Genomic DNA, 27,013 nt, shown 5'->3' with positions numbered 1-27,013 from the left:
TGTTATGTATATATGAACACTTGAGATTTCGAGGACGAAATCTTTTAAGTGGGGGAGAAATGTAAGGACATGATATTGTATTATCGTAAATCATATTGTGATTATTGATAATTCATGAAATTGTCATGTGATTACGTAAATGACGTATATAATTGATTTGTGTTTGAATGATGTGTTGGACTGCAGTAAAAAAGTGACACATGTTACGGTTTTCAGCATAATTATTTGAATATTAGTCCAAATGAAATTAGACCAATTTCATTAGAAAGCTAATACATAGTACTAAAACATTCATGTTTTGAGTTTTGTCAAATCCATTTGGAAATAAGGGCAAAATCATTCCGAAGTGTATTGTGTGCATTTTAGTTCCTACACCGACACATTTTGGGAGAATGAACATAACTCTGGCGTCCAATATTCAAATTTAGTGAGGTCGGTGGCAAATGAAAGATAAGACATAGATCTACAAATTTCATGTTGATCACTTTTGTTAATTCAGAACCGCGAATGTTGGACAGAACATCCCGCGCCCGAACATGAGATGTTACCGCCCGAGCGCGGTACAAATTGCATCCGGAGGGCAGAACATCTCGTACTCGAGCGCGAGATGTTACCGCCCGGGTGCAAGTTCTGTGAGGTGATAAGAATGAGATTTCTGTATGTTTTCTTCATTTTTATTCAGCAACTTTGAGAGACAATCGAGAGGAATTGATTTCTATCATCTCAATCTACCTTGAAACGTTGTCCAAACTTAGAACAAATTATATATTCGGAATTCTCATGTAGAGAACCTTCTTTTGAGGTAAGTTTCTTCTAGTTTCAGCAGCTCAAATTATTGAAATGCTGGAATAGCATGTATTTGAATTCGAGATCCATATATGTGGTAGAATAACCGACAGAAAACTAAGTTTTGAAGTCGGAATTGAATTATGTTCTGATTTCAATTTGATATGAATTTTCAAAGTTTCAAAAGATATTTGAAACTTATATTGTTGATTTTGAATGATGTTATTGATGTAGATAGATTTTATACTGATATATTCAAGCTACATCGACTGGAACGAAGAATTGTGGTGTGTTGCGACCGAGTAACATACGACAGGTATCTGTATCATATGATATATGTTTGATTGATTTGATTAAAAATATGTGTCTATATGCCTTATTTGTTGAGTTGATGTATCATACATGACATTATGATTTGATTATCGATGTATAAAATAAATATTTTGTTAACACACATTATTTGCTACATATATCGATACATTACATACACGTTGAGCTATGATACTTGGATACCCTGATATGATTGGATTTTATTCTGGTGTTTGTGAACACGATGCTATGTTTGGCATTATGCGGCCCTTAAAGCATAGTCATTTGTGGCCCCGATGATTGATTGAGATTTGGGATTTGATGGCGCTTTGTCGATGCTATCATACGAGTATCCCTGATTGAGGCCGGTGTGCCAACTCGAGCATTGATTTGATAGTGATTCGATTGATTCTGATATATGCTCAGTGGATGAGCATTTGACATGATATCTCCACGATATACATGCATTGCATATCATATATCATTGTGTAGATATCTGTTGTATATATGATGATTGTTCCATACGGACCTTTGCTCACCCCCAAAGAGGGCTGTTGTTCTCTTTGTGTGGACAATGACAGGTACTTCAGGATATCAGAAGACCGGAGAGGGTACTTCTTGAGGGAGTCATATCTGAGTTGAGGTTTAGTGGTCTATCTCAGTATATATGTATATGTATCTATATACCGGGGCATATCCCGAGGATATGAGTTGTTTGTATGTAGTTGATTTTGATTATGTGTGGGCATATTTTATGATGTGAGATGAAATACTATTTTTAGTATTCAAATAATATATTTTGGGCTCATTGTAAAGAAAATTTACACTCATTTTCCGCTGCAATTAATTAACCCTAATCAAATTGCATTATAATAACGATTAGGAGCTAAGGGCAGGCACAATATTAGTTCTCCAACAATCATTTCAGAAGAGGTAGTTGATTACAATCTTTGAACATGGCATGCATATTTTGATACACCAAAATCCAATAATGATATAAAAGTTTTGGAGGCGCCCGATCTATTATCTGACCTTGCACACGGTATTGCTCTTCCATCTTATTATACAATTGGTTAAAAAATATAATATGAGATATCGCTTAGCTGATGGTATTGACGCAAAATGATCAACTATTGTGCAAAGTATTCATAATCCACACGGTCCAAACAAGAAATATTGCAATGAAATAAGAACCCTGCAGAAAAAGAAGTGGAGCATGAATTTGGTGTTCTTCGATCACGATTTTCAATTGTGCACGTGCTTGGAAGAAATGTCATTTACATGATATAATGATCAAAGATAAACGCGAGCTCAGTGCACCCACTCAAGATGCAAGAGAAGAACCAACTCCTGACGTAGAAATGATTGTCGATGAATACAAAATTTTAAGAATTTCTTAGTCGATATAAAAAAAATAAAATACAGAAATGTTGACTACGCACTATGAAATGCTTTATTCGATCATTAATGAGATTAATATTGTGGGGCCCTTAGCTCCTAATCGTTATTACAATGCAATCTAATTAGGGTTAATTACTTACAACGGAAAACGAGTTTAAATTTTCTTTACAATAAGCCCAAGACATCTTGTTTGAATACTAAAAATAGTATTTCATCTCACATCATAAAACATGCCCACACGTAATCAAAACCAACTGAATACAAACAAACTCAATCATATCCTCAGGACATGCCCCGGTATATAAATACATATATATATATACTGGGAAACAAAACATAAAACCTCAGCTCAAACTGTGACTCCCTCCAGAAGCACCCTCTCCGGTCTCCTGATATCTTGGAGTACCTGTCATTATCCACATATAAAGACAACAACAGCCCCCTCTGGGGTGAGCAAAGCTCAGTCTGAAGCAACCACAATATATACCACAGATATCTAAACAATGATATATGATATGCAATGCATGTATGTCGTGGATGTATCAAGTCAAATGCTCATCCACTGAGCACATGTCAGAATCAATCGAACCGCTATCAAATCAATGCTCGAGTTGGCACACTGGTCTCAATCAGGGAAACTCGTATGATAGCGTCGACAAAGCACCATCAAATCCCAAATCTCAATCAATCATCGGGGCCACTAATGTCTATGCTTTAAGGGCCCCATAATGCCAAACATAGCATTGTGTTCACAAACCCCAGAATCAAATCCAATCATATCAGGGTATCCAAGGATCATAGCTCAACGTGCATGTCATGTATGCCACATAAACTCAACAAATAAGGCATATAGACATGTATTCTCAATCCAATCCATCAAATCAATCCAACATATATAATATGATACAGATACCTGTCGTATGTTACTCGGTCGTAACATACATCAATTCTTCGTTTCCAATTGATGTAGCTTGGAGATTGCAGTATAATAATCTATCTACATCAATAACATATTCATTTCAATCAATAACATAATTCAAAATCAATAATATAAGTTTCAAATATCTTTTGAAACTTCAAAAATTTATATCAAATTCAAATCATAGTATAATTCAATTCCGACTTCAAAACTTAGTTTTTTGTTGGTTATTCTACCGCATATATTTATCAGAATTAATAATAACTGACAAATAATTCTTCAATCTCAATCCAACGATTAAAATTTCCTAATTATAATAAATTAGGAATAATTCAAAATAACATCACTATAATCATCTCTTCTTCGTTAAAATCATACATTATTTAACAATCTTCGATTTCTGTATGATTTCACAATTTATCGAATTTATTTCAGAAATTGACGAATTTTAAATATCACCATAACTTTAAAATTTATTCCTCAAATCGAAGACCTCGTGTCAACGATCCCAGAACTGAAGTCGATTCGTTGATTGGATAAATCGATAAATCGCAAGACCGAAAAAAAAATCAAAATTCTATTCTTCTCTCACTTCTCACCTTCTGCTATACTCTCTGTTGAATTGAGATTCAATTCAATGTATTTGCATATTTATCTTCTTCTTTTTGAATTTTTTTAATTTTTTTAATATTATATTATATTATATTAATAAAAATATAATATAATATATAATATTTAACATTTTAACGCCGATATATCTCTTTGGATCAGTCAAACGATCAAATTTTTCAAAACTCAAAACATGAAACTTCTATATCATTGAGTTTTCTACGTTATATCCAAATCTCAAATTATTTGAGCTAATACTCAGACAATTACGTTAAAAACCATAACATAATTAACATTTTGCCCTTAAAATTAATTCATTATTTTTCAACTTATTTACGAAAATGTCATCAAAATAAATTGAATATTTTTCAACTTATTTACAAAAATGTCATCAATGCTATTTTATTTTCGGGGTCTCACAAATATAGTAGTTCAAATGTTTGAATTTGTATTATATTATGTTCCTATATTCAAGTTATTAATCAATTTTAATAATTTTCGTGGATTAATTCGTATTCTATATAATATAAATAATGAATAATAATTAAATATTAAACTAAAATATTATTTTACATTTATTAATAACATGGTAATTATTATATAATATAAACATTATTATAATTATATTGTTAAATTTGTATAAAAAAAAGATATTAAACAAAAGATAAGAATTAATATATGTAAATTAAATGAGTATTTCAAGAATATTATTTTTCGTATAAGATTTGAAGTTAGAGATTATGTTGAATTTGATGCAGAAACTACACTATTTTAACGCATAATTTACACTAAAATAGAATTCAAGATTGGAGACGACGTTAGTAGGATATTATTTGATCGAGACGTAATTATGGAATTAGTTTTAGCTATTGTATTATAAAGGATGTACTCTACTCAAAGTTAGTATACATAGATTATTTCTCACCTTTGTTTATAACAATGCTTGCATTGTGAAGCTAAAAGAAGATGACATGAAAGATGAAAAGCATATTTCGCCACAGTTCTACTTAGAAACTATATTAATGGTGATATAATTTCCTACAAACTCGCTCAAATTGATATATATATAGCTGATATCTTCTTGAAAAAGCATCGCCAACGTCGACATTCAATATATATATATCAGTAAGGAAACACATCAATCGAAAGAACGAACATATAAAAATTTACATGATGAAATGAAATTGTGATTATTTTAAAATGAAAGAACGGAATGAGGCCCATCGAAGACGAAAGTTCAGTTTCAAGAATTCACTAGTCATCCGTCGTCTACGCTTGTTTTCTTCACAGCTTCCTCAAGAACGTTGGCCTTTTCGTGCGGGGCTTTTTGTTTCTTTCCGGCATCGTGGCCACGGTCATTGTATCTGAAGCATGTCAAGAGATGATCGTTCGCTATCCCGGCCATTTGCATAAACGAATACACGACTGTCGGCCCAACGCAACGGAAGCCTCTCTGCATCAGATCTTTGCTTATGAGTTCTGACTTTGCTGTTTTAGTTGGTACTTGTCGTGCATGACAAAACCCGCTTTTTATCGGTTTGTGATGTACAAAATGCCAGCAGTAGGCACTAAAGGAACCATACTCTTGCTGGATCTACATCAAGAACCAGAGACAAATGTAAGTGTGATGCGATGCCCACAAGTGTTCCAACGAAGGCGAAAGAAACAGACCACTAAACTCAAGATTCTCACCTTAAGCAGCTGCCTAGCATTCTCCACCACCGCACGAAGTTTTGGTTCAGATAGCAATGTGTTACCATGCAGTTTGATTAACAGCAATCTCTCCTCATCGAGATTTGCAACTGCGGTTGGATCAAATTCGTCAAAAAGCCTTCTGCAAAAAGGGTTAATTTAAAACATCAAGCACATGTTGGAAGATACATGCAGCAAGAGTTCATAGGTAAGGATATATGAGAATCCAAATGTTATACAAACCTAAACATTGCTCGCTTACTAAGAATCGCGGGCAAGGAAAATTCTGCCAATGCTTGCGAGAAAACAAGCAGCTCAAATAGCTTCGTATCATCACGAACTGGTACTCCCCATTCTTCATCATGGAAAGAAGTGTAAAGAGGTTCTGAATTTACAAGAGATCGAATGAGCATGGCTTCACAGAATGAAACGACTTTCTATACTACATGAGATGAGATCATACATGGAGTAGATTTCTTAGGATAAAGCCACATTTATAATCGATCGAACCGTTTGATTGTTTAATCTATTGTATATCATTTAGATTAATTATCGTGTTGAATCTTGAAAAAGAAAAGATATTCATACAGTCTTTTTTCTTGTTTCTGAATATACTGAAAAGTTAAACGGAAAATCAAAAGGGAAGTATTAAGAATTTACCAGAATTTGGAGTGATCCAATCGCAACGTTTAACTGAGACACAAACTTGGGGATCAGGCGCCATATTTTGAATCCCATCGGGTACGATTTTCGCCGGCTTATTGAAGCCATTGCCATTCTTCACCGTGGCCGTTTTATTCGAGCCTCTTTTTGCTGAATTTCTCAGAGGTAATCCACCGCAAGAAGAAGAAGAAGAAGAAGAGTCCGAAGAGCTGTCAGCTGAAGCTTTCGACCGTACACCAGAAGGCTTCTCCGCCGGCTCCTCGGTCCTCCTCCGCTCTCCGAGGACCCGAACCCGGTTCCCATTTGGTGCCAACATGGGCCGGGTTCTGTTATCAGTAATCGCAGGCATTTTCTGTGAAATTGAGAGATCAGACAGCAGTGGCGTGGAGTGGTAAATTGAAAGAGGTGCGGAGGATAAAATGGGAAGAAAAATGTTGAACAAAGAGAGGGACGATGAAACAAACCGTTCGTTTAAGGAGTTTAAATAAGGAGAAAACTTTTTGGATGTGGCCGCCGGCGGTAGCCGGTTGTTTTGATGACGTGTCGGTCAGCTCGTTGCCCGTTCCATAGATTTGATTTGAACTGGCGTGGAACCATAAGACATTTTCCAAAAATATATATATATATATATATTAATTTTCTATAAATCATGTTTAACAGTTAGAGTAGGTATCTTGTAAAACAATCTCACGGATCTTTACCTATGAGACGGGTCAACCCTACCGATATTCATAATAAAAAGTAATACTTTTAGCATAAAAAAATAATATTTTTTCATGAATGACACAAATAAGAGATTCGTCTCACAAAAACGACCCGTGAGACCGTCTCACACAAGTTTTTTCCTAATAGGTAAATCACAATGGGTAAACATTGTGTGAGAGATTCGCTCGATAAAGTATTTACAGGGAGAATCAAATCACGACTATAAATCAAATATTCACATACTTCGTCAAGTCGGAAGTACATTTTTATTTTGAATATATAAACTGCTTACCTCATATGTCATATTATATCATAAATGATTTGATAAAATTCTTTTTAAATTTTGTATAAAAAGTTATTTTTATATTTCAAAATTAATATATTTTATGTTGGAATATAAATTTTAAAGTATTATTTTTAAAAAAAATATTGGGGAACATTTTTTTAGAGGGAAAAATATAGCCCGAATAGAATAATTTGATTGGTTAATTGGATAAAGAAATCAAGATCATATATGCATTGTGGTTGTTGGAATAACGACATAATGACAATATTTGATCAAGAAACTTCAGGAAAGAAGAATCATTTGGCCAGACATTTAAATTAATGAGGAGTTATTTTATTTGGATCATCCTGAAAAATTTATTGTTTTTTATGCTAAGAATGTTACTTTTTATTACGAATATCGTAAGGTTGACCCGTCTCACAGATAAAAATTCGTGTGACGTCTCACAAGAGACATACTCTTAAATTAAAGAGGAGTTATTTTGTGCTATGATTCTATCTGTCTATCTATTTATATGAGATTGGCTGATACGGCTCATATTTAGAGTGAAACTTTAATATTTTTTTATAAATTAGATCGGGTAGGAGATTTGTCTCACAAAACGATCTCATTGAAGATATTTGTGTAAATTAAATTATTTTAACTTGAATATATGAGCAAAATTTTTGTAGTGTAATTTGTTTTATTTTTATCATATTGTTAGCAATTTATGGTTTTATATAGTTAATTTACATTTTGTTTATTTTAATAGTTTTTTATCTATGTATCTACGTGTGAGAAATGATGACATGTCACCGAAAATTTCTGATGTGTGTGATGCCACATCAATATCACGATGTAAAAAACTGCAAGTTAATGAAATAAGAACGAGAGTTCACCAGTAACCTCGCTGAAAAACAAAATATTCGTATTCACATGTAAAAGTCAGAACAGTCCACCACGCTCATACCAATTGTTCGGATTAATTATATATGAAATGGAGAAATATATTTTAAACATTTACGTGATAAATTTCTTTTCTTTAAAAAAAATAGAATTTTGAATAATATATTTATTTTTTATAAATAAATTTTTTTAAAAATATTTAATAAAATGTATCACGTAAACATAAAGAGTAGTGTCAGTTAAAGTGAATTAGATCAAAGTGGTTAAAGAGGGGTTTGTTTGGTTTGGCAGTGAGTTTCCTACCGTTGGGAAAAGGATCCCAAGCCTACCATCACTTCACCTGTTTATGACATTTTTTTTGAAAAATATTTCACATTTCCGAAATTATTTGAGTTTTTTTTTTTTTTTTTTACATATTTTGCGAATCACAATCACAATATCACATCGCCCGGAAAAAAAAATCCAAGTAAAGGAAATTTTCGTGAAATGAATAATCTAATTTTTTTTAATCATCGAACGTATATATCAAACTACAATCTTGATTCACAAGAGAAAATGTGACGAACATCGATTTGATTTAAAATGTATGTTGTTTTTCTAAACAACATTTATCCAACAGAAAGAAAATTAATCAAAATCATTCTTCTAGCTATTAAGGGAATTTTTTTTAATTTGTGTTTGTAAAATAATAAATAAATAAATAAATATAAATGCCATAGAAAATGTAGAATATTGAGAAAGAAACCACATATTAGGGAGTCACTAACAAATGATATTATCTTAAATCCACGATTATTGATAATGGTGGAAAAAATACTAAATTTTCGGTATACTGATATTATGGTATCGAAAAAGTACCGAATTTTTTGTATACCAAAAATTTGTATGATACGGTAACGATACCGAATTTTTCGGTATGATAATGGTATGAAATTTGAAAATTTCTATATATAGCGAAATATAGAAAAATATATAAAAAATTTAAATATATAATATTTAAAACAATAAATTTAAAAATTTTAAAAATATAAGGTTTTTTCGATATAAAACGGCATATACCGATACCGTATCGAAATCTCGGTATACCGTACAATTTCGATATAATCGATATGCTAGTTATATGTACCAAAAACTTTGGTATACCGAAATTTTCGGTACGATATCGATATAAAATTTGTTTATACCGTAATCTTCGGTACGACGTACCATCCCTAATTATTAATACTCATACATGCGGGTTTTAACGACTGAATCTAAAATAAAACTTCATTACCTCGCAGCGACGTCTCTTATTATATACATAGTACATATAAACTAGAAAACGATCCTTAGTTTCGTTGCCAGAACACAAATTTTTTGTTATATTAATTTATTTTTTGGTAAATTACTCAATAAATTCTTATCTATCTACAATATTGATAGTGAAAATTCATATAATTAAAATATAGGTCTATTTAGCAATTCACTTCAATATACACATGAATTTTATTACTAAAACTAGTATTAGTTACAAACTTATAAAACTCAATAATTGAATAATAAAATATCATAATGACCCATCAAATTTTTTTGGCACAATTGATTAACTAGTTTAAAAATCACAACTTCCCAAATAATTCTCATTTATGGCTATCATTTAAATATACATTTAAAAGTAGTAACGACTGTATTATTAGTAATTTTATATTTTTTTCAAAAATCAGCATAAAAGGTTCATGTTTCCCCGAGACAAGTTTTATAACTCTAAAAAAAAAGAAAAAAAAGGATTCGATTAAAAATATTGTTTCATTGATCGCGATAAAATATAATTTTTTTTATCATCGAACGTATATAAATAGGTGGCAATTTTTTTTTGGCAAAAATTTGTGTAAGACGGTCCCACGGGTCATATTTTGTGAGAATAATCTATTATTTGGGCCATTCATGAAAAATTATTATTTTTTATTGTGAATATCGGTAAGTTTGACCCGTCTCACAAATAAAGATTCCTGAGACCGTCTCATAAGAGACCAACTTTTTTTTGTTACGAAGGTACATGACATCCGATATCAAACCACAGTCTTGATTCACAAGAGAAAATGTGACGAACATCGATTTGATGCAAAATGTATGTTGTTTTACTAAACAACATTTATCCAACAGAAAGAAAATTAATCAAAATCATTCTTCTAGCTATTAAGGAATTTTTTATTATTTGTGTTTGTAAAATAATAAATATAAATACCATAGAAAATGTAGAATATTGAGAAAGAAACCACATATTAGGGAAGTCACTAACAACTGATATAATCTTAAAGCCGTGATTATTGATAATGGTGTGAAAAATACTGAATCTTCGGTATACTGATGTTACCGAAATACCGAATTTTTCATATACCCAAAATTTTGGTATGGTACGGTAATAATACCGAATTTTTCGGTATCATAATGATATGAATTTTGAATATTTCGTCATATATCGGAATACCGAAATAGAGAAAAACATATAAAATTTTGTATATTTGGAGTCGACACATATATGAACGGAACAAGACCTAGGGAATGAAGGGGGACACCATCATACGCACGAAAAAGAAGCAGTCGCAAGAGGGAGAGAATAAGAGGAAGAGAAGTAGTCGGGCGACAAGAGGACAAGTGAAAAACAAAAACTCAACAACGTTCTCTTTTTCTGTTATCTTTTAGTTTGAATTCAGAGGATGCTACCCCAAAACAATTATGTTTTGAGTTTTTTTTTTTTTTAAGATTTGATTTTATTCTTGAGTATAATTGATTATGTTATCGTGTTTTTATTGTATCTTTGGTGCATGATCAACTTATAATTATTTTTATGTGTTATAATTGAGATCGAAAAGAGATTTTTATAACATGATAAAGTTACATAATACATGGATATACAACTTTTATAGACATATGAGTTTGGGTACGTGTTGATAGTCATAGACCGAAAATCAAAAGCCAAAGAATTTCAAAGTTCGATAATGCAATCGAAATTTTTAAATAACACAAGAAGGGACTGATCCAAAAATTAGAGTTTTGGAGGGCCTGAACTTTTATATATATATATATATATATATATATATATATATATGTCATTATATTATATTGTGTCCTACGAAATTTGAAACATAAAATTCATTTATAATAGAATCTACGTCTATATTCTTAGTTAAATCTCATTGAATAAAGAGTGTCAAGAAATCAACAAAAAATTCATCTTCCATATCATTCTGAAGTGTCATTTTTACATGTTTCATTGTTAAAAAGCCCACTCAATAGTGACGATATAAAAATGTAATGTCAAAACAAAATTGATCAAGGGATATTATTTTTCACCATGAAACAAATTTTCTTTACACATTCATTTATTTGTATATAATTATAATATATTATTTTATTATTTATACTAAATCATAATGACAGAGACGTGAGACAAAAGAATAGTTTTGGTTTCTTAAGACTTCACCATATTACTATATATTTAAAACCAAAATTTTATGGCCTAAGGAATAATGATACTTGATGAAAAAATTAAATATTTATTGCATATATATTAAAAAATTATAAATGCACGATACATTACTATGATACATATATAAGTAAAATTTTGTAAATAAAATTGTATTGTCCACGTTTTGATGGGCTTTGTCCCACGACAAATTAGAGTAGATCTTTTGTGAGACGGTCTCATGAATATTTATCTGTGAGATGAGTGAACCCTACCGATAAAAAGTAATGCTCTTAGCATAAAAAGTAATATTTTTTCATAGATGACCCAAATAAGATATTTGTCTGACAAAACATGACCCTTGAAACCGTCTTACATAAGTTTTTGCCGACAAATTGAGACATGTCTTAGAAGACATTCTCCACTTCATTTCTTTATATCAAAAATTTATATTAAATATAAAATCCACTTTTCCACATTTCAAAGCTATATGAAATCTTGTTAAAGAAAGCTATATGAAATCTTGTTAAAGGGCTGGGCTTGGGTGTTGAAGGGTGGCTTTGCTGGGCCAAATGATAAATTACATAGCTAATTAAAAAAACAATAGGGCTGGGCTAGAGCCCAGGAAAGCTCATCTTAAGATTCGTCAAAAACATGACATTTTGTTGATTAGATTAATATAACGCGATATAGTATACAGATAGATTAGATAATCTCGTCAAAAGTATGGATTATAAATTGAAATTCAATCATTAGAGAAGATTAATGGGTAGGTGAACTGAAATCATAACAATTTTTTGTTTATTATTTTAATTTATATCATTGTGTTTGTTAAATTATTTTATTTGAATTTCAGTTTAATTTATTAATTAATTCAAATGTCGTTTAAATTAACTAAGAATTGTGTTTTGGGGTAAATTTGTCATATATCAATATCTGTGAGAACGATACTCGTACTTGATACATTATATTAAAACTTGACCCTTATACTTGTGGTAAATATCGAGCAGCTTTGGACATATTTAATTATTATAAATTATTGTTGTATAAAAGCTCAATCAATTTTCAATAGTGACACAACAGTAGGCAATTGACGGAGCTTTGGCTATGGGTAGTCTGATATTTTTCCCAGACGATGATGATGTACAAAACTTGTTAGATGATAAGACAAATTGGTATTGAAATCCTTCACCGCTGGATTGGAGACACCAATATTCGCCAGAGTCTATTATCCCAAATTTTGAAATCACATATTGGAATATAAAGAAGAGGGAGATAGTTTGACTCTACTTGAAGAGGTGTTAAACAAGTTTATGGCATCAACGGAGGATATGGCCTATTCTAGGTGTCATGTAGAGGAGCACTTAGCCTGGATTTACGAGGGTTGCCAAGAATATGAAGTGAAGCGAGATACTCAAACAGTGACAGATCAGATTTGGTTTGACGACGATGACTCAAATCACCAAGGTTGTGAGAGTGATTTGCAAAAAAGATGAAAATCTAGAGATGTTTGCGGATTCACCCGCTGTTGCGCCTCAGTCGGAAGAAATTTAGGAGGATTTATCTGATGAAGATGTGCAACCAATAGTGTAGTGTTGGAACATTTCATGTTCGCAATCTTGATTTTGATGTTAACAAAACTTGTTATTGTATTTCTAACATATTTACTCAAGTGTGAAGTTGCAAACACAAGAAGCAAACTGAAACGGAATTCAGCCAAACTGAATTTATGGCGAGCTTTGTGTTTTGAAGATATCTCTCAGCTGGATGATCCAAATCACAATCTTCCAACTTGACTGATCAGAAAACTTAATTTGGAACAAGTCGTACTTCACGTCAGTTTGGCAAATTCGGATGTTATCAAGGTCTAACGGATCGCTGCATTACCGAACTGATTGCACGAAAACAGCAATCAGTTGGGTTTGAGCAGCTGCGGTATTTTAGTCATATCTCTCAGCTCGGTTATCTAAATGAAGCGATTCAGTATGCGTTGGAAAGATAAGACGAAGATCTACAAATCATCTTCAGAAGTCAAAGTCTGAATCGAAACTTAAGATGCTGATACATGACGATGAAGCTACTAGTTCTGCACAAACTGAAATCAGTTATGCTGATTTCAGCACACAAGCTGAACCTGAACCAACTGAACCAGCTGCTGACCAGCTGACCAACCAACTGAACTGAACCAGCTGCCAACTAAATGAACTGAACCAACTGCTGACCAACTAAAACTGAACCAGTTGAACTGAATCAGACCAGCTGAAACTGAACCGAACCAGACCAACTGAACTAGCTGAACTGAACCGAACCAGCAGCTGACCAACTGAACTGAACTGAACCAGCTGCTGACCAGTTGAGTTGACCAGAGTTGACCAGTCGGGAAAAAGTCCAGTAAGACGAATTTGACCGTTACAATCTCAAAAACAGTACAGAACTTTCCAAACGGTCATATTCTTGTGTCTAACGTATATATCATTGTTGGGGCTTATAAATACAACATCTTGAAGATCAAGCAAGAGCTTTCGAAGAGGATTCAAAGCATGGGTAGTTAGCATGAAGAAATCAGCTAGTTGAGAGCACAAGCCTTTGTGTGAGGATACATTTGAGATGTACACTGTAAAGGATAAATTTCTCACACACAACCACTCACACATATACAAGAGAGTTGAACTTCAAAGTTTAGTTGAGTGAGTCTTCACACAAAGACGTAAAACAATGTGTTTGTAATCTTTGCATATGAGACATTAAACAATATGCTGATTGTGAGGTGCTGCCTACAATCTTGAGTGCTAGGAGTTCAGTTTAGGCAGTGGGTAAGTCCTAGCTGAGTGGGTTTGTACAAAAAATTGTATAAATCAAAGTATTCTAGTAATTCCTTCCCAAGGGGAAGAAGGGGTGACGTAGGAGCATTTGAAGTCTCCGAACATCCATAAACAAATTCGTGTCTATTTGTTTATTGCATTTACTTATCATTTTCATTGTTCTAAGGATGCATTGTTGAAGCATTTTATGTGTTCTTCAAATACAAAAATATTGCATACCAAGTGTTTGATAAAATTCTTCAACCAAAATATTTTTACTCATTCAACTTGCATATATTTTAAATGCTTTACAAAATATTTAATCGATTTCTACGAAGGATTATTTCGAGTGTCTTCCGCTTGATTTGAAAACCAAACTCGATTTAATTCATCGATGTTCAATATTTCAAGAACCGAGCTATTGTAGCTCAACGATGATCCTCCTAATCGATCACAACATGTTGGAGCATGATGAAGCATATGAGGCCAACAGAGTAAGAATCATATCACACATATACATCTGATCCATCCCCTCCACAATCACCGACCTTAATAGATTTTGTTCTTCGGGAGCCAAAATTTATATTCTTATCACATGTCTATTATTCGAAGTCATGTTTGGTTGATGAGGAGATTGCAATGTATACATTTAGCTAAGCCTGAGGTCACATGGAACTAAGACACATACATGGCGTCATATGATACTTACTTTGAGCGTCGACCGCTCTTGGATGATTGCTTCTGTGAGTCAAGTCGATGAATAAAAATCATGTACTACGTGGGAGACAACACAAGCATTATATTTTCATTTTATTTATTTTAGTTATTGCATTTATTTATCGTCTCTTATTCATTGATCACGTTTAATCTCTTATATTTTCATACAAGGTATGCTTAGTAAAAGGAGTGGCAGGTAGGTGGCCTAGGGAATTATCTGTAGCAGAAAAAGTTGATGTCTATTCGCAGTCTTCAAGCCCACCACCTTACAAATAATCAGAGAAGTACAACACTAAATTTAAATAATTGTATCAAAACCTAATTAACCGAAATAACCGCACTGTTGTGGTAGAAAACGAATCGAACCGAAAGAGTTTGTATATTAGATTATATATTTCTAAAACCGAAACCAAAATCAAAAATCAAAAATCGAACCGAACGATGAACACTCTATTTACCACTTTTCTTACACCCAAAAATACTCAATAATATTCTCTCACCTGTTTTAATTTTATTATGAAAGAAGGTTAATTTGATTCAAAGTTACTAAAAGGCCTAATTTATCTCACGCAGAAAAATCACACAATGCATAACTTTTTTTTATCACCCTCTATTATATTCCTACATCAATCTTTTTTTTTTTTGTCATTTATGTACCAATCATTCAATAATCTCATCATTCGAACCAAATTCGAACCAAACTTAATAAAAACAACTCCCTATGTCCCTGTACATTCTATAACATATTGATTATTTAGTTGAATTTGGTAAGAAGGATAAGGTGATATTACTGTTAAACCCTTGTTTGGTTCGTTTTTATTATTATTATTATAAAACTCATTGTATCAAATGGGAAATTAAACACACCTGCCAGTAGTACAAACATTCTTTCCCCTTCCAGCTGTTAGGGTTTTGTAATTGTATGTTTTCCAAGGGTATTTATTTTAGGCAAATAATCTATAATTTATATCGTCTTCAAAAAAATCGTATAAAATATAATATTATTTTATTAGCATATATTACATTTCATGATTTATAAATAGATTGAGAACTCTCGTGAATTACTTGACATGTGTTACTATTGATGTGCAATAATTGTCTATGCTGGATAGAACGATCAAATCATGACACTTGGACTGATATACAATTTAAAAATGTTTGAATTGGAGAAGACACAAAGTTATCATCAAATTAAATATCTCTGGTATTTTTTTATTTTTTTGGGTTCATTTTTTCCTATGCTTTTTTTAGTTTATTATCAATATTTTTTTACACTTCCTACTTATAATTTATCCCAAAATAAATCTCCTAGCTGCTCCTAAACCATACACCTTACATTAATGTTACAAATCACATTTCCTATATCAGTGAGTTACTGATCCATTAACCGGCTCTACTTCAGGTTTTACTGTTTGTTCAACGACAAAGCGGTCGACGATTCTTACAGTGTTAACAGGATCCTGCTGAGAGGAAACAGATCGCCATTTGCTTGGATGCTTTCTGAGGTAGCTAAGGTTTTGTGGCTGTTTCGACTCTCCCTCCCAGTTAGGATCCAGCTTCCACTCTTTTGGAACCTGCACAAAACTCAGGAGATTAAGCTGGGAATTCAGATTTCATATTTAATCAACTGTCAGAAACTGTGCAGCATTAGTTTTATACTTTATCGACTGCAAGGGTGAAGACTTCAAGATCGCCTTTACGGTCTATGTGGAATCGTGTAAATGACTTGTAGTTAGCGATTCGCAGGGATGAGAATGCTTCGTCAAAGTGTATGTGAAGCCAATTGATGCAGATATAGAGGTAGCTTCCAAAAATCAATGACACGATGGGAGTCGAAAAGACCCAGAAGTAAAGGAAGACGGAAGCATAATAAATGGCAGCACCTCCTCGGGGAAGTGAATCCATCCCATTCTTGCAGATGTTCTTCCTGGTGACAGCCATCACCTGAAAATTGGTTGACATAAAGCAAAAGATAAAATTACAGATTGGGAAAGAAGCATGACCGTGAGTCCTTTTTATGCCAACCTGGAGCATACATATAAACCTTGAAATATAACATAAATCAATGCCCTTTGTATATCGTTGTGTGTGGCATATAAAAATCCAAGACAGTAATGAGTCAGCAAAGCATTCTCACCTCAGGAACATCGAAAGCGGACATCAGGTACTTTATGCATGCTGGATATAGCCCGAAAGTCCATTGCTCCATGCGTGCTCTGAGGCCTGTTGGATCCGGAAAATGCTCACTCTCAACAGATCGATACCACTCATATAAAGTGTGATAACCTGAGAAATTTTAAATTGCTTAGGTGACAATGGGTACCATCAATGAAGTATCAATGGAAATGTGAGCATGGTATCGTTGAACAGCTAGTCAAAAATAGAAATTTTAAAATATGTGACGGAAAATTATGGTTGATGGCTAGACAAAGTTCAACATGCATGTATATGCATAAATGAATGCAAACTGAATAATAAATTAAAAGAAAAAATATCCCACAGATACACATGCAAATTTCTTTCTTCGAAAAAAAAATTTTAATTTATTGATTATGAAACTATCACCTGAATTTGCCAATAATTTATGCCTGATACATGTCTCAATCCCCAATTCCAAAAGCAACATTAAAATCAACGCAGCAGCCAGGTGCGCAGACACGTGGAGTATGCCAATTATTATTCTTCTCTTTCGAGACACTTTTGAGGGCACAAAGGTGATGGCAATAACTAACAATAAAAAAGCGCCGGCTGATGATACATACGACCATCCCAGCATATAGATGAAAGCATCCCATACCGAGCCAAAGAAGCTTCTTAGATGGCCAGAAAATGTATCATCTCGTAACATATGTCCTAGCTTACACTAGAAAAAGAAAGGAAACTGGTGAGACATCCATATATTGAGTATATTGTAATAACGTTGTCAAATGTTTACCTGTGGAAACATGGAAAAGGCCAAGATGAAATATAAAAAGCCACCGATTGTATCAAACTGCCAATTTTTCTTCCGAAACTTCAATATATTCCCTAAAGCAATCTGCACCAAAATTTCAATAACTAGTGTCAATTATGATTTAAAAGGATAGCAATTTACACATAGTTTGTATCACAAAACTGCTGATGCACCCTGCTTGAGTCTTCAAATGAAGGGTAAGATGCCTTGCTTTCATACGTAGTCCCGTATAAATTGTTGAAATTACTAAAGACATGAGTGGGATGCAAAAATGCCCCACCACAACCATTAACAAGTAAATGTTGCACATGTACGGGCTTCTCTGACTGCACGTATGAATGGCGCATGTAATGATGCAAGTCTCCTGCCATTCTGAGCTTACACCTTCCTTTCAAATGGTCACATATCAGATGGGTAACATTCTTTCCACTCGTGTCTTCCCAGTACCAGTCAAGAAGCCAATTAGGTTCGTGGGTCATGATAATCACAGAATCAGAGTCTCCAACCTAAAAACCAAATAAGAAAACGTCAAGAAAGACCTCGGACAATGCTGAGATGGAAGTTTCTGCGTTGAATTAGTTCCCTTAACAATCATAAAAAGCAAACTAACAAATCCACCATTTAAAATAATAGCAAAAATTGGCAATAAAGCGTTGCTAACGAAAACATTGTGGAAAATTCACTTGAAAACAGATTGTTTGTGGATTCGTTGGGTGAATCATATATATAGTTGTTTTGGTGGAGTTTGGTACTGGAGATGGCACAAGGATGAGTCTCCATTAATTAAACAAATCCTACAGATTCGTGATGAGATTGTTCAAAGAATGGGCTCGGTGGAGAATGCCATAAGCTGCTTGGACAGTTGGTTTAGTGGCATCACGGCTTATCTCGTGCTTACAAGTTTTTCATTCAGAGTAGAGGATTATGGCCGTGGAAACCACTGCTGTTCAAAACATCCATCCTGCCTAAACATCGATTTATGTTGTGGTTATTCGTTCATGGGCGACTCCTTACACGAGGACACAATCAACAAGATCAAGATTCAGATTTTCAGATGTATCCCTACTGCTACTGATATGATTATGTGTTAGACATTTTGTTGAATGTCGCTCTTATATTTCGTGTACGATTCATTGTTATATCTCCTGGGGAAGTCCAGTCTGTGTAATATAAACTTTTTACATTTTCTTAATGAAAGCATTTTCATTATAAAAAAAAAATTTGCAATAACACGATACATAACAATCTTAGGTTTCTTACTAGGTGATTACAAATTAACTACCCTTAGAAGGGCCACCTATTTGAAGAGTTCCATCAGCAGAATTAATTTACAGACACCTGATATCGTGTCCATAATACAAAATCAAAGGGAGCATCAGATACAATTTTCTCCAGGTCCAATTTCATAACCTTCAGAAATCGTATGTTAATATAATCATCAAGGATAAGATATTATGATAAATTCTTAATTAAGATGTTGGATGATGCCCAAAATCTGCTAATCCAAACCAGAGACCATAGGCGAAATGTAACTTAAAGTGACCGACACATCCATTGAAACTTTGTAATTAATTAATTCAAACACCAAACTTAGATAATTGTGGATCACACATTGTTCTTCACATCATTATATGTGCATATATTTGAAGGAAAGCGCCCTAACACATTGTTGTGTTTACATAGCCTTAATTATAGTATCAGCAACACAACTAAAGACATTCACTTTCAGATTCATTTCAGTATTCCAGCACGAGGACAACTAAATCTAGATAATTAGAAATGTTACCTTTTCTTTAATTAATTCTGAAAAAAACTTGAATTGGTAGACATCAATATCGCAATGCAAAGCAAGATCAAGACCAAAGACCCACCATCCTTTGGGTAGCTGAAGGGCAAAATAACTTTTCTTTTGAGGCATAAACCATCCACCTAACCAGCTCTTGTGACAAATATATCGCATAAACGTCTGAAGCCCATCAAACCAATCTGAAAATTCACAAAGATGCTTGGCTACATTACACATTCATGAGCAAAAGATCGATTAATACAGAGAAATTAAACGACTGAGAGCATAAAGAAGATAAAAAAACAGAAGATGCCTATGGTACCGAAAAGGAATAAAAGAAGAAGCCCAAAGTGCAGGCCAAGAACGGAAACAAACCATGATTTCCAGGTATGAGAAAGCACTGAGGCCCATCATACTGTTTCAAAGACGACAACCCATGAGGCAATTCCGGTTTGTTTATAGCTATATGCTCCTTCTTATACCAAACTGGAGGCTGCAGAGCATATTCAAAGGGACGAAAAAGACGATTCTCATATGTGAATTCAGATGGATTGGGATACCTGGATAAAAAACACGAAATTCAATGCTTAATCTACCTTACAATGAAGTTAAAACCCTTCATCAGGTATGCTGATATTAAACAAGTACAATATCCAAAAGCATCTTAGGCACACGTATTGATTGTTGATGAAGACAAAACTAAAAAAATTGCCTGCCCTTCATATTAACTGGCATTTTGTTCTTTTAAGGTTAAGTGATATGGAAAGTTCTTTTCAGGATCAGTCTGAAATAACACCTTGTACAGTTACAATGCAAATACTGCTATGACCTCGAAAATTTGCAAGAGTCACCTTCCAAAAGAGAATCTGGTACGTCGCATGAGCCAAAGGTGCTAATCTCAGGAACATAGCACAATCTGATTTGTTTGACAGATAAAATTACTTTAATGTGTCTATTGACATTATTATAGAACACTTACCTTTTAAGCGACAACTCGTCAATGAGTACATTTAATCATTAGATATAAGGCAGATAGAAATGCAGATTAGTGGATTTCATTGCCTGAAGATATCCAATCTGCTATATCTTACTTATCCAACCTTCTGGTGATTATACACCTGATCTGTTAAATCATTCACTTAACCAATTACCTAGCATCTTGTCTCAAGAGGATAAAATGAACTCAAATTCATGCTTTTTATTTGGCACAAACCCCAACAGTGTTGCGCAGGTGCAGATCTGTTTTCAGTATTTTTCCCCCCAAAACTATCGGGAATTTGTCAAGGGGGATCAATGGGAAGAAATTTAGATTTTAAGATGTTCTCTTTAGCCCAAAAGCTTCACCTATATTAGGAGTATGAATGAGTCAAGCTCATGAAATTTTATCAGCTCAAACTTGATTACAAAAGATTGAACTCGAGCACAACATAAAAGGATTCAGACTAAGCCTGCGAACTCAGATTCTGCTTAGAAAATTTATTTATGAATATGTTAGCAAGCTCAAATCATGAGTTAGACTTGCAACGTTACGAACAAAATCATGTCCAAAATGTTTAACAGTAGGCTTTCTAGCTTGCTACCTAAGATCATTTTCTGCTCATGAAGTGGAATTACCCATTGTAGGTATACAGTGGGGGGTAATGTTATGACAGGCTCCAATGACATTTTCTCTATGACAAGAAGACCCCATATCTCCTGCACATCGCAGCTGATTTCTATCAAGATGCCTGCTTGACCTTTTTTTGTCTACATCCCCCATCAAATACAAGCCTAAAGTTGGTCACCTTATCATCTCACTAGATTATCATGTTGCCACCCAAACATGCTTTCTTTCCTGATCTGTATGAAAAAGTCTCAGGCCAGAAGCAGCTTCACTATTTAGAACAGCAGCACCACTGCCAGTGTGAGTGCAGTCCAAGGTATTACTGGTTTCGCCAAAAAGACCTTCCAGGTTCGTGTCTTGGAACAACCTTTAGCACGCTAAAGTCATTTTTTCCATGGTTTACTTCTGAAAGCCCATGAATCTACCTTGGGGAGGAATAGTCAAGCCCGTTTGCCAGGAAGTGGTTTGATGCAATTAAAAAGCTTTCCGCTTTACCTGTTCCAGGTAATGAATTCACCTAAAACGACAGTCAAAGCACTTTTTGATCTCATCCACCTATGTGGGCAAACATCCTCAAACTCAATTATTGTAAGGACTAATTTCCAGTCTCCATCTCAAGATCTCCCTAGTTCTACTGAATGTTCGCGGTTTGCTATGAGGAAGAGGATGACCTTTTTCAAGACATGGAGAGGGTAACTTCTTCTTTAGGCAGGGTTGCAGGTACGGTGACTCTCCATTATGTCTGGTTCTTGACTTGAAGTTCTGCCTATTAGTTATGGCTAATTACTTGATAGCTGCCTCGTTGAATTCATAGTTATTTGTTCTACATGATAGTTACATCTAATGATGATCCTTACTGAAGGTCTTGGAATATATTTGGATCTTTAAGTCCTTGGTTTCAGAAGCAGAATTTTAACCAAAGTAACAGCAAAATGGGACATTTGGCGCAAGTGGTGATTGAGGCACAATTGTGAGGCATCAAGTCAATACTTGATCGAAGAATAGATGGCATCTTTCCGGCGTATGAACAAAAATTACAGCCAGCTTAAAAGAAAATAGCACCACTCCTTTTTAAAAAAATAAGAAGAGATATTCTAACAAGTTATACCAGATGCATCAAGTGATACCAGTCATTGTTAGATTACAACCAAAGCAAATGGTTATTTAAGGGCAATTGATGCCTTTCAAAAGACATCAAAACTTAGAGACTAACAAATAATTCGTTGAATTATATTTGGAAAATAATCAAATTATTTAAATCACTGCCTATTTGACACGATAAATCGTTCCCTTCATCGTCACACACTTAAAAATAATAATAAAAAATACTACCAGAGGAAAGACAAGGTATCGAGCTTACGCAAGATCACCTCCAATAAGGAGCAGGTTACCACGGGGCAGCATAATCGGAGAATCATCACTCCAAACTCTAACAGAGGGCTGAGCAAGAAGTCGTGCAACGCTATAGGAAGAATTTCCACCGTCGCCAGTATCAGCCATAAAATCAAACCATAATTCGTCTCTCTCGCTAAACTGGTCATACAAAAGATCCTCATGCTTCCCTCCAACTTCAGCCCTGCTCATTGCAGCCTGCAGCAATAGGGTAAATGGGATACCAAAAAAAAAGGCACCATATGTAGTATAATAACATAAAATAACAGCATGTTGCAGAATACACAATAAAACTAATTATGAGAATCAAGAAGATATACTTTTTTTAAAGAAAGACGAGAGTTTCACTAAAACGCATTGAGATTATAGCTCTTTCTTCAATAATTAGATCCTTCATTGAGAGACAAATCTTTAAACGAAATTGCATTGAGTGTGCAAAGTGAAACTTATGTTGATGAATAAATTTCAATAAGAGCATCAATAATATGAACATGAAACTTTCAAATACCTGCATCATACGCATGTCAAAGCGTCCAACAAACACAGTAACTGATACAAGGAGGTCAAAAACTGTCTTGAATAAATCAGCAGATGTCCTGCATTGCAGAAACTGAAAAATTACAATGACTGAGGATGCGTATGGAAATAAAGATAGATAGAGAGAGAGTGGGCATACCCCGAATACCAAGGAACCATCTCCAAGAAATCAGGCTTCATTTGCTTTTTCTTCAACTTGTCAAATTCTTTTTGTGATACAGGGTGAGTAAGAGCCCATCTATTGATTAGAGAATGTGATCAACATAGAGAATTTAATCAGTTAGAACTTGACTTCATTAAAAAGGAGAGGATGAAACAACATTTGAATAATTATCATGATGCAACAATGCCAAGAAGATTGGTGACTCTTGCACTCACCCCCTAAGCTACATAAAGTTGGATGGAAAAAAAATTAAATGCCAACACTTCTCAAAGAAAGATATGAAAGGAAAATGCAGTCGCCTCCTAAGTTATAATTTATATAAAGTTGGATGAAAGAAAAAACTTAATGCCAACACTTATCATAGAAAGATATGATCGGTAATAAAAATCCACGGTGCTCATAGTTTTTCTTGCATCTGTATGAGGACCTTTGAAGACAACAAACTGGCGGCGAAAGAAAAATAATACAACTTATTAAATAGAAAAGCAAGGGATTAGTTGACTCTCACCCGGTCGATCTCTCCACAACATAATTTGCCATGTAGAGGCCTATGAAAGTGGCCCATAATGAATATATAGGAGAAATTTCATCTGGTGATTCTTCACAAGAACCACTACAAGTTAACTGAAACAAGATGAATGCAAACACATAGCCCCAGTTAAGATCATAGACAATTATGACAAGAAAATCATAAATGTGTGTTTGGATAAAAGATATAAATGAGGGGGATTCAAATCTGTAGCAAGCGACTTGCTTGGATATTTTAAAATCCATGGATTTAAAATTCCTTAGTTAAAATTTCAAGTTACTTTTTCTATCATAACATTCGATTTCAATCTTTAATTGATGAATTAATTTGAAATACAACACTCCAAATCCATTTCTCGGATCAAGCAAACTTCAATTCATATGCAGCTAAATATCAAAAGAATAAGCCATACCTCTCCATAAATGACCCATTTGGACAGAAACGGATAATCACTGGCAGAACCAACTGGAGCAAACCAAGATTTGCAAACTTCTTCTTTAAACTCATTCATACGTATAAATTTTGCAAGCCATGTATTCACTTCTTCTTTGTTCCATCGAGTAAACCAGCCAGAGAACCCCCTTTCAAATGTCTTGCCTCTCATAATAGCACTATTACCACAGTGGCTATAAAATACACAACATGCTACACTTATAACCTACACAACAATAAGTCGAGAAATAAGATCCAAGAAAGTTTGTTTTTATCAGGATGCGCTCATTGGACTTACAGCACAATTTTGAAGAATTGTAAGTATTGCAGGTCTCCTTCCAGCCACGCGAGCAACAAGTCCAACATACCAGAGGCCAAGAAAGATTACGTGGAAAACAAGAAGAAATAAAATGGAAGATAAATAGATTGTTAAAAACAAAGATAGGTTCATCCTCATATCAACTCCCATCGATTGAAAACTAGGAAGGTGATATAAGGCAGCCACCAATATCCAGGCTATATACCTACAAAGTGAAACACCAACATTATCAAACTTCGTTAGATTTACGTTTTAGTTTCTTCTTAAAAAATCAGATTAGATGATATTCAACAAAATAAATAGCTCAAAAAGGGATACCTACCAGCGACTGAAATTAGAATAATTCGGTTTGATTGTTTTCCCTATAAAAGGAGAAGAAAAAAAATAGAAGAATCCAAGCAAGCAGGCATAGATCGACCACCATTTAATGTTGCTGTCTAACTTCTGGATAAGCGTATGCATATTTTCGGAGGATATGAAAAATAAGCAACCAATAAAAACAGCAATCACCGCATGCCGTGAATGCTGATGCGGATATGGATATGTGTGAGTGAAAATAGTCCTAACTGTCTCCATATTTAGAGTGTCTAGTAAACCGCTAGGCTGTCTGTCAGGCCCCATTGTAGAATATTGAAATAAGTTAGCTTCTGCTTCGTAATGTTGCCAGAGACTTCAATCCGCAAGAAACAACTGCACAACAGAGATCCCCAAGTCGGAATACTGCTGACAATCATTAGAAAGACATACCATGTATAGAACAATGAATATCTTAATTTAACACAGTTAAGTTATGCATAAAGAGTCCTTGTGTAAACAGAGTGATCTAGGCAAAAATGTCCCCTTCTCACACAATCCCCAGAAAATGTCAAGTAAATTAGAAGAACGTTCAAGTCTCGGACACCGCACAATCAACAACATTCAGAGTAAGGATCAGACAGAGTACGCCAAGCAACATAAACTATAATAATTGTCATCAAACGTTGCGGATATTCCTAAACCAAGAAAGTCTACAGAATACACACCACCAAATTATTCCAGTACGACGCTTCATTCAAGTAGTACCAGAACTAAACAACAACCTAGTGAAGCAATTGAATTTAACAAATCAATCCACGACCTTTGATAACAAAACCAGGAAACTACAAAAGCCAAGAACTCAATACATAAATACGTATCCGCGAGCATAAACAGCAATTGGGTTTTTCCTATACCAATCGACATTGATACTGGCATGCTGAACAAACCCAAAAAGGAAAAATAAAAATGAACAAACATCCACAGAACTTTCGCAAGTGAATCAAAGATACCTGATTCAAGGAAGATGAGATAGAGCAAGAGAACCCAGAAAGCATGCGTGTTAAAAAGGAAAAGGACAATTTCAGAGATCAAGAAACAAGAATCAGCCTACATCTGAGAGTTATTTCTTGAGGGAAAAAAAAAAGGGAACAATTCCGTAATCGGACCGCATATTCTTCGAACTCAGAACTCCCTCGTACCGAACCCAGAAATTATTTGGATTTTTTTTAGATAACTCGGATCACTTTCGTATTTAAATTGGATTTTTGCGTTTACTTTTTTTTTTTAAGAACTTCGACAGCTTGGTAGGTAGGTTTTTGTTTTTCGTTTTTTCCAATTTTGAATATATACATATATCTATCTAATAACTTATTTTGAAAATTAATTTAAAACTAATATAATTTATATTATATTCCAAAAATCAATGATATCCTTAAAATAAAAAATTTTAACTTATCCGATTTTAAGTTTAATCTATTAATTCATAAATTTTTATCTTCTTAAAATAAATTTTTATTTTCATTTATTTTGATATGATATGAAATCATACAGTTGAAAGCTGACTAAGCCAGACAATGAAATTCATTATTGGTAAGACGTGACAGAGTTGTTTTTGTTAGATACGTATGAATGTCTAATTTTTAGTAAGTCTTTTTTCGATCAGAACACGAATAAAGTCAAATAGATCAATGTGGTATTTTTTTTTTTTTTTTTTGGGTTCTCATTGGATTTATCTTGTTCACATATCGACTTCATAAAGTAGATCCGATTGAATGGTGGATTGG

General features: G+C 33.8%; 2 protein-coding genes across 6 annotated transcripts; both read right to left on the bottom strand.

Annotated features, from left to right (window-relative positions):
- Positions 1-5,000: 5,000 nt before the first annotated feature.
- On the bottom strand, positions 5,001-6,821 carry LOC142520769 (uncharacterized). Of its 3 annotated transcripts, none has more exons than XM_075623892.1 (4): positions 6,377-6,821; positions 5,960-6,101; positions 5,696-5,855; positions 5,001-5,618 (listed from the first exon to the last, which is right to left on the bottom strand). In XM_075623892.1, the coding sequence occupies exons 1-4, from the start codon at positions 6,726-6,728 to the stop codon at positions 5,283-5,285; spliced, it is 990 nt and encodes a 329-aa protein (XP_075480007.1). In that variant the 5' UTR covers positions 6,729-6,821; the 3' UTR covers positions 5,001-5,282. The 3 variants fall into 3 exon arrangements, with proteins under 3 accessions (XP_075480007.1, XP_075480006.1, XP_075480008.1); XM_075623891.1 differs by having other exon boundaries at positions 5,008-5,618; positions 5,696-5,858; XM_075623893.1 differs by having other exon boundaries at positions 5,016-5,618; positions 5,717-5,858.
- A 9,569-nt stretch (positions 6,822-16,390) lies between these two features.
- Positions 16,391-26,522, bottom strand: LOC142520106 (uncharacterized). 3 transcript variants are annotated; one of them, XM_075623078.1, is made up of 16 exons: positions 26,240-26,522; positions 25,255-25,622; positions 24,912-25,137; positions 24,594-24,839; positions 24,161-24,276; positions 23,629-23,727; positions 23,461-23,548; positions 22,921-23,150; positions 20,333-20,517; positions 19,958-20,157; positions 18,345-18,677; positions 18,154-18,255; positions 17,784-18,081; positions 17,356-17,504; positions 16,878-17,162; positions 16,391-16,792 (listed from the first exon to the last, which is right to left on the bottom strand). In XM_075623078.1, the coding sequence occupies exons 2-16, from the start codon at positions 25,551-25,553 to the stop codon at positions 16,583-16,585; spliced, it is 3,066 nt and encodes a 1,021-aa protein (XP_075479193.1). In that variant the 5' UTR covers positions 25,554-25,622; positions 26,240-26,522; the 3' UTR covers positions 16,391-16,582. The 3 variants fall into 3 exon arrangements, with proteins under 3 accessions (XP_075479193.1, XP_075479194.1, XP_075479195.1); XM_075623079.1 differs by having other exon boundaries at positions 26,341-26,522; XM_075623080.1 differs by lacking the exon at positions 26,240-26,522 and having other exon boundaries at positions 24,594-24,807; positions 25,255-25,478.
- Positions 26,523-27,013: the final 491 nt, after the last annotated feature.

Source organism: Primulina tabacum, chromosome 12, assembly GCF_025594145.1.
Source record: "Primulina tabacum isolate GXHZ01 chromosome 12, ASM2559414v2, whole genome shotgun sequence".
Classification (NCBI taxonomy): Eukaryota; Viridiplantae; Streptophyta; class Magnoliopsida; order Lamiales; family Gesneriaceae; genus Primulina; species Primulina tabacum.
The sequence above is the reverse complement of the archived record's forward strand: the minus strand, read 5'-3'. Positions and strand labels throughout refer to the sequence as shown.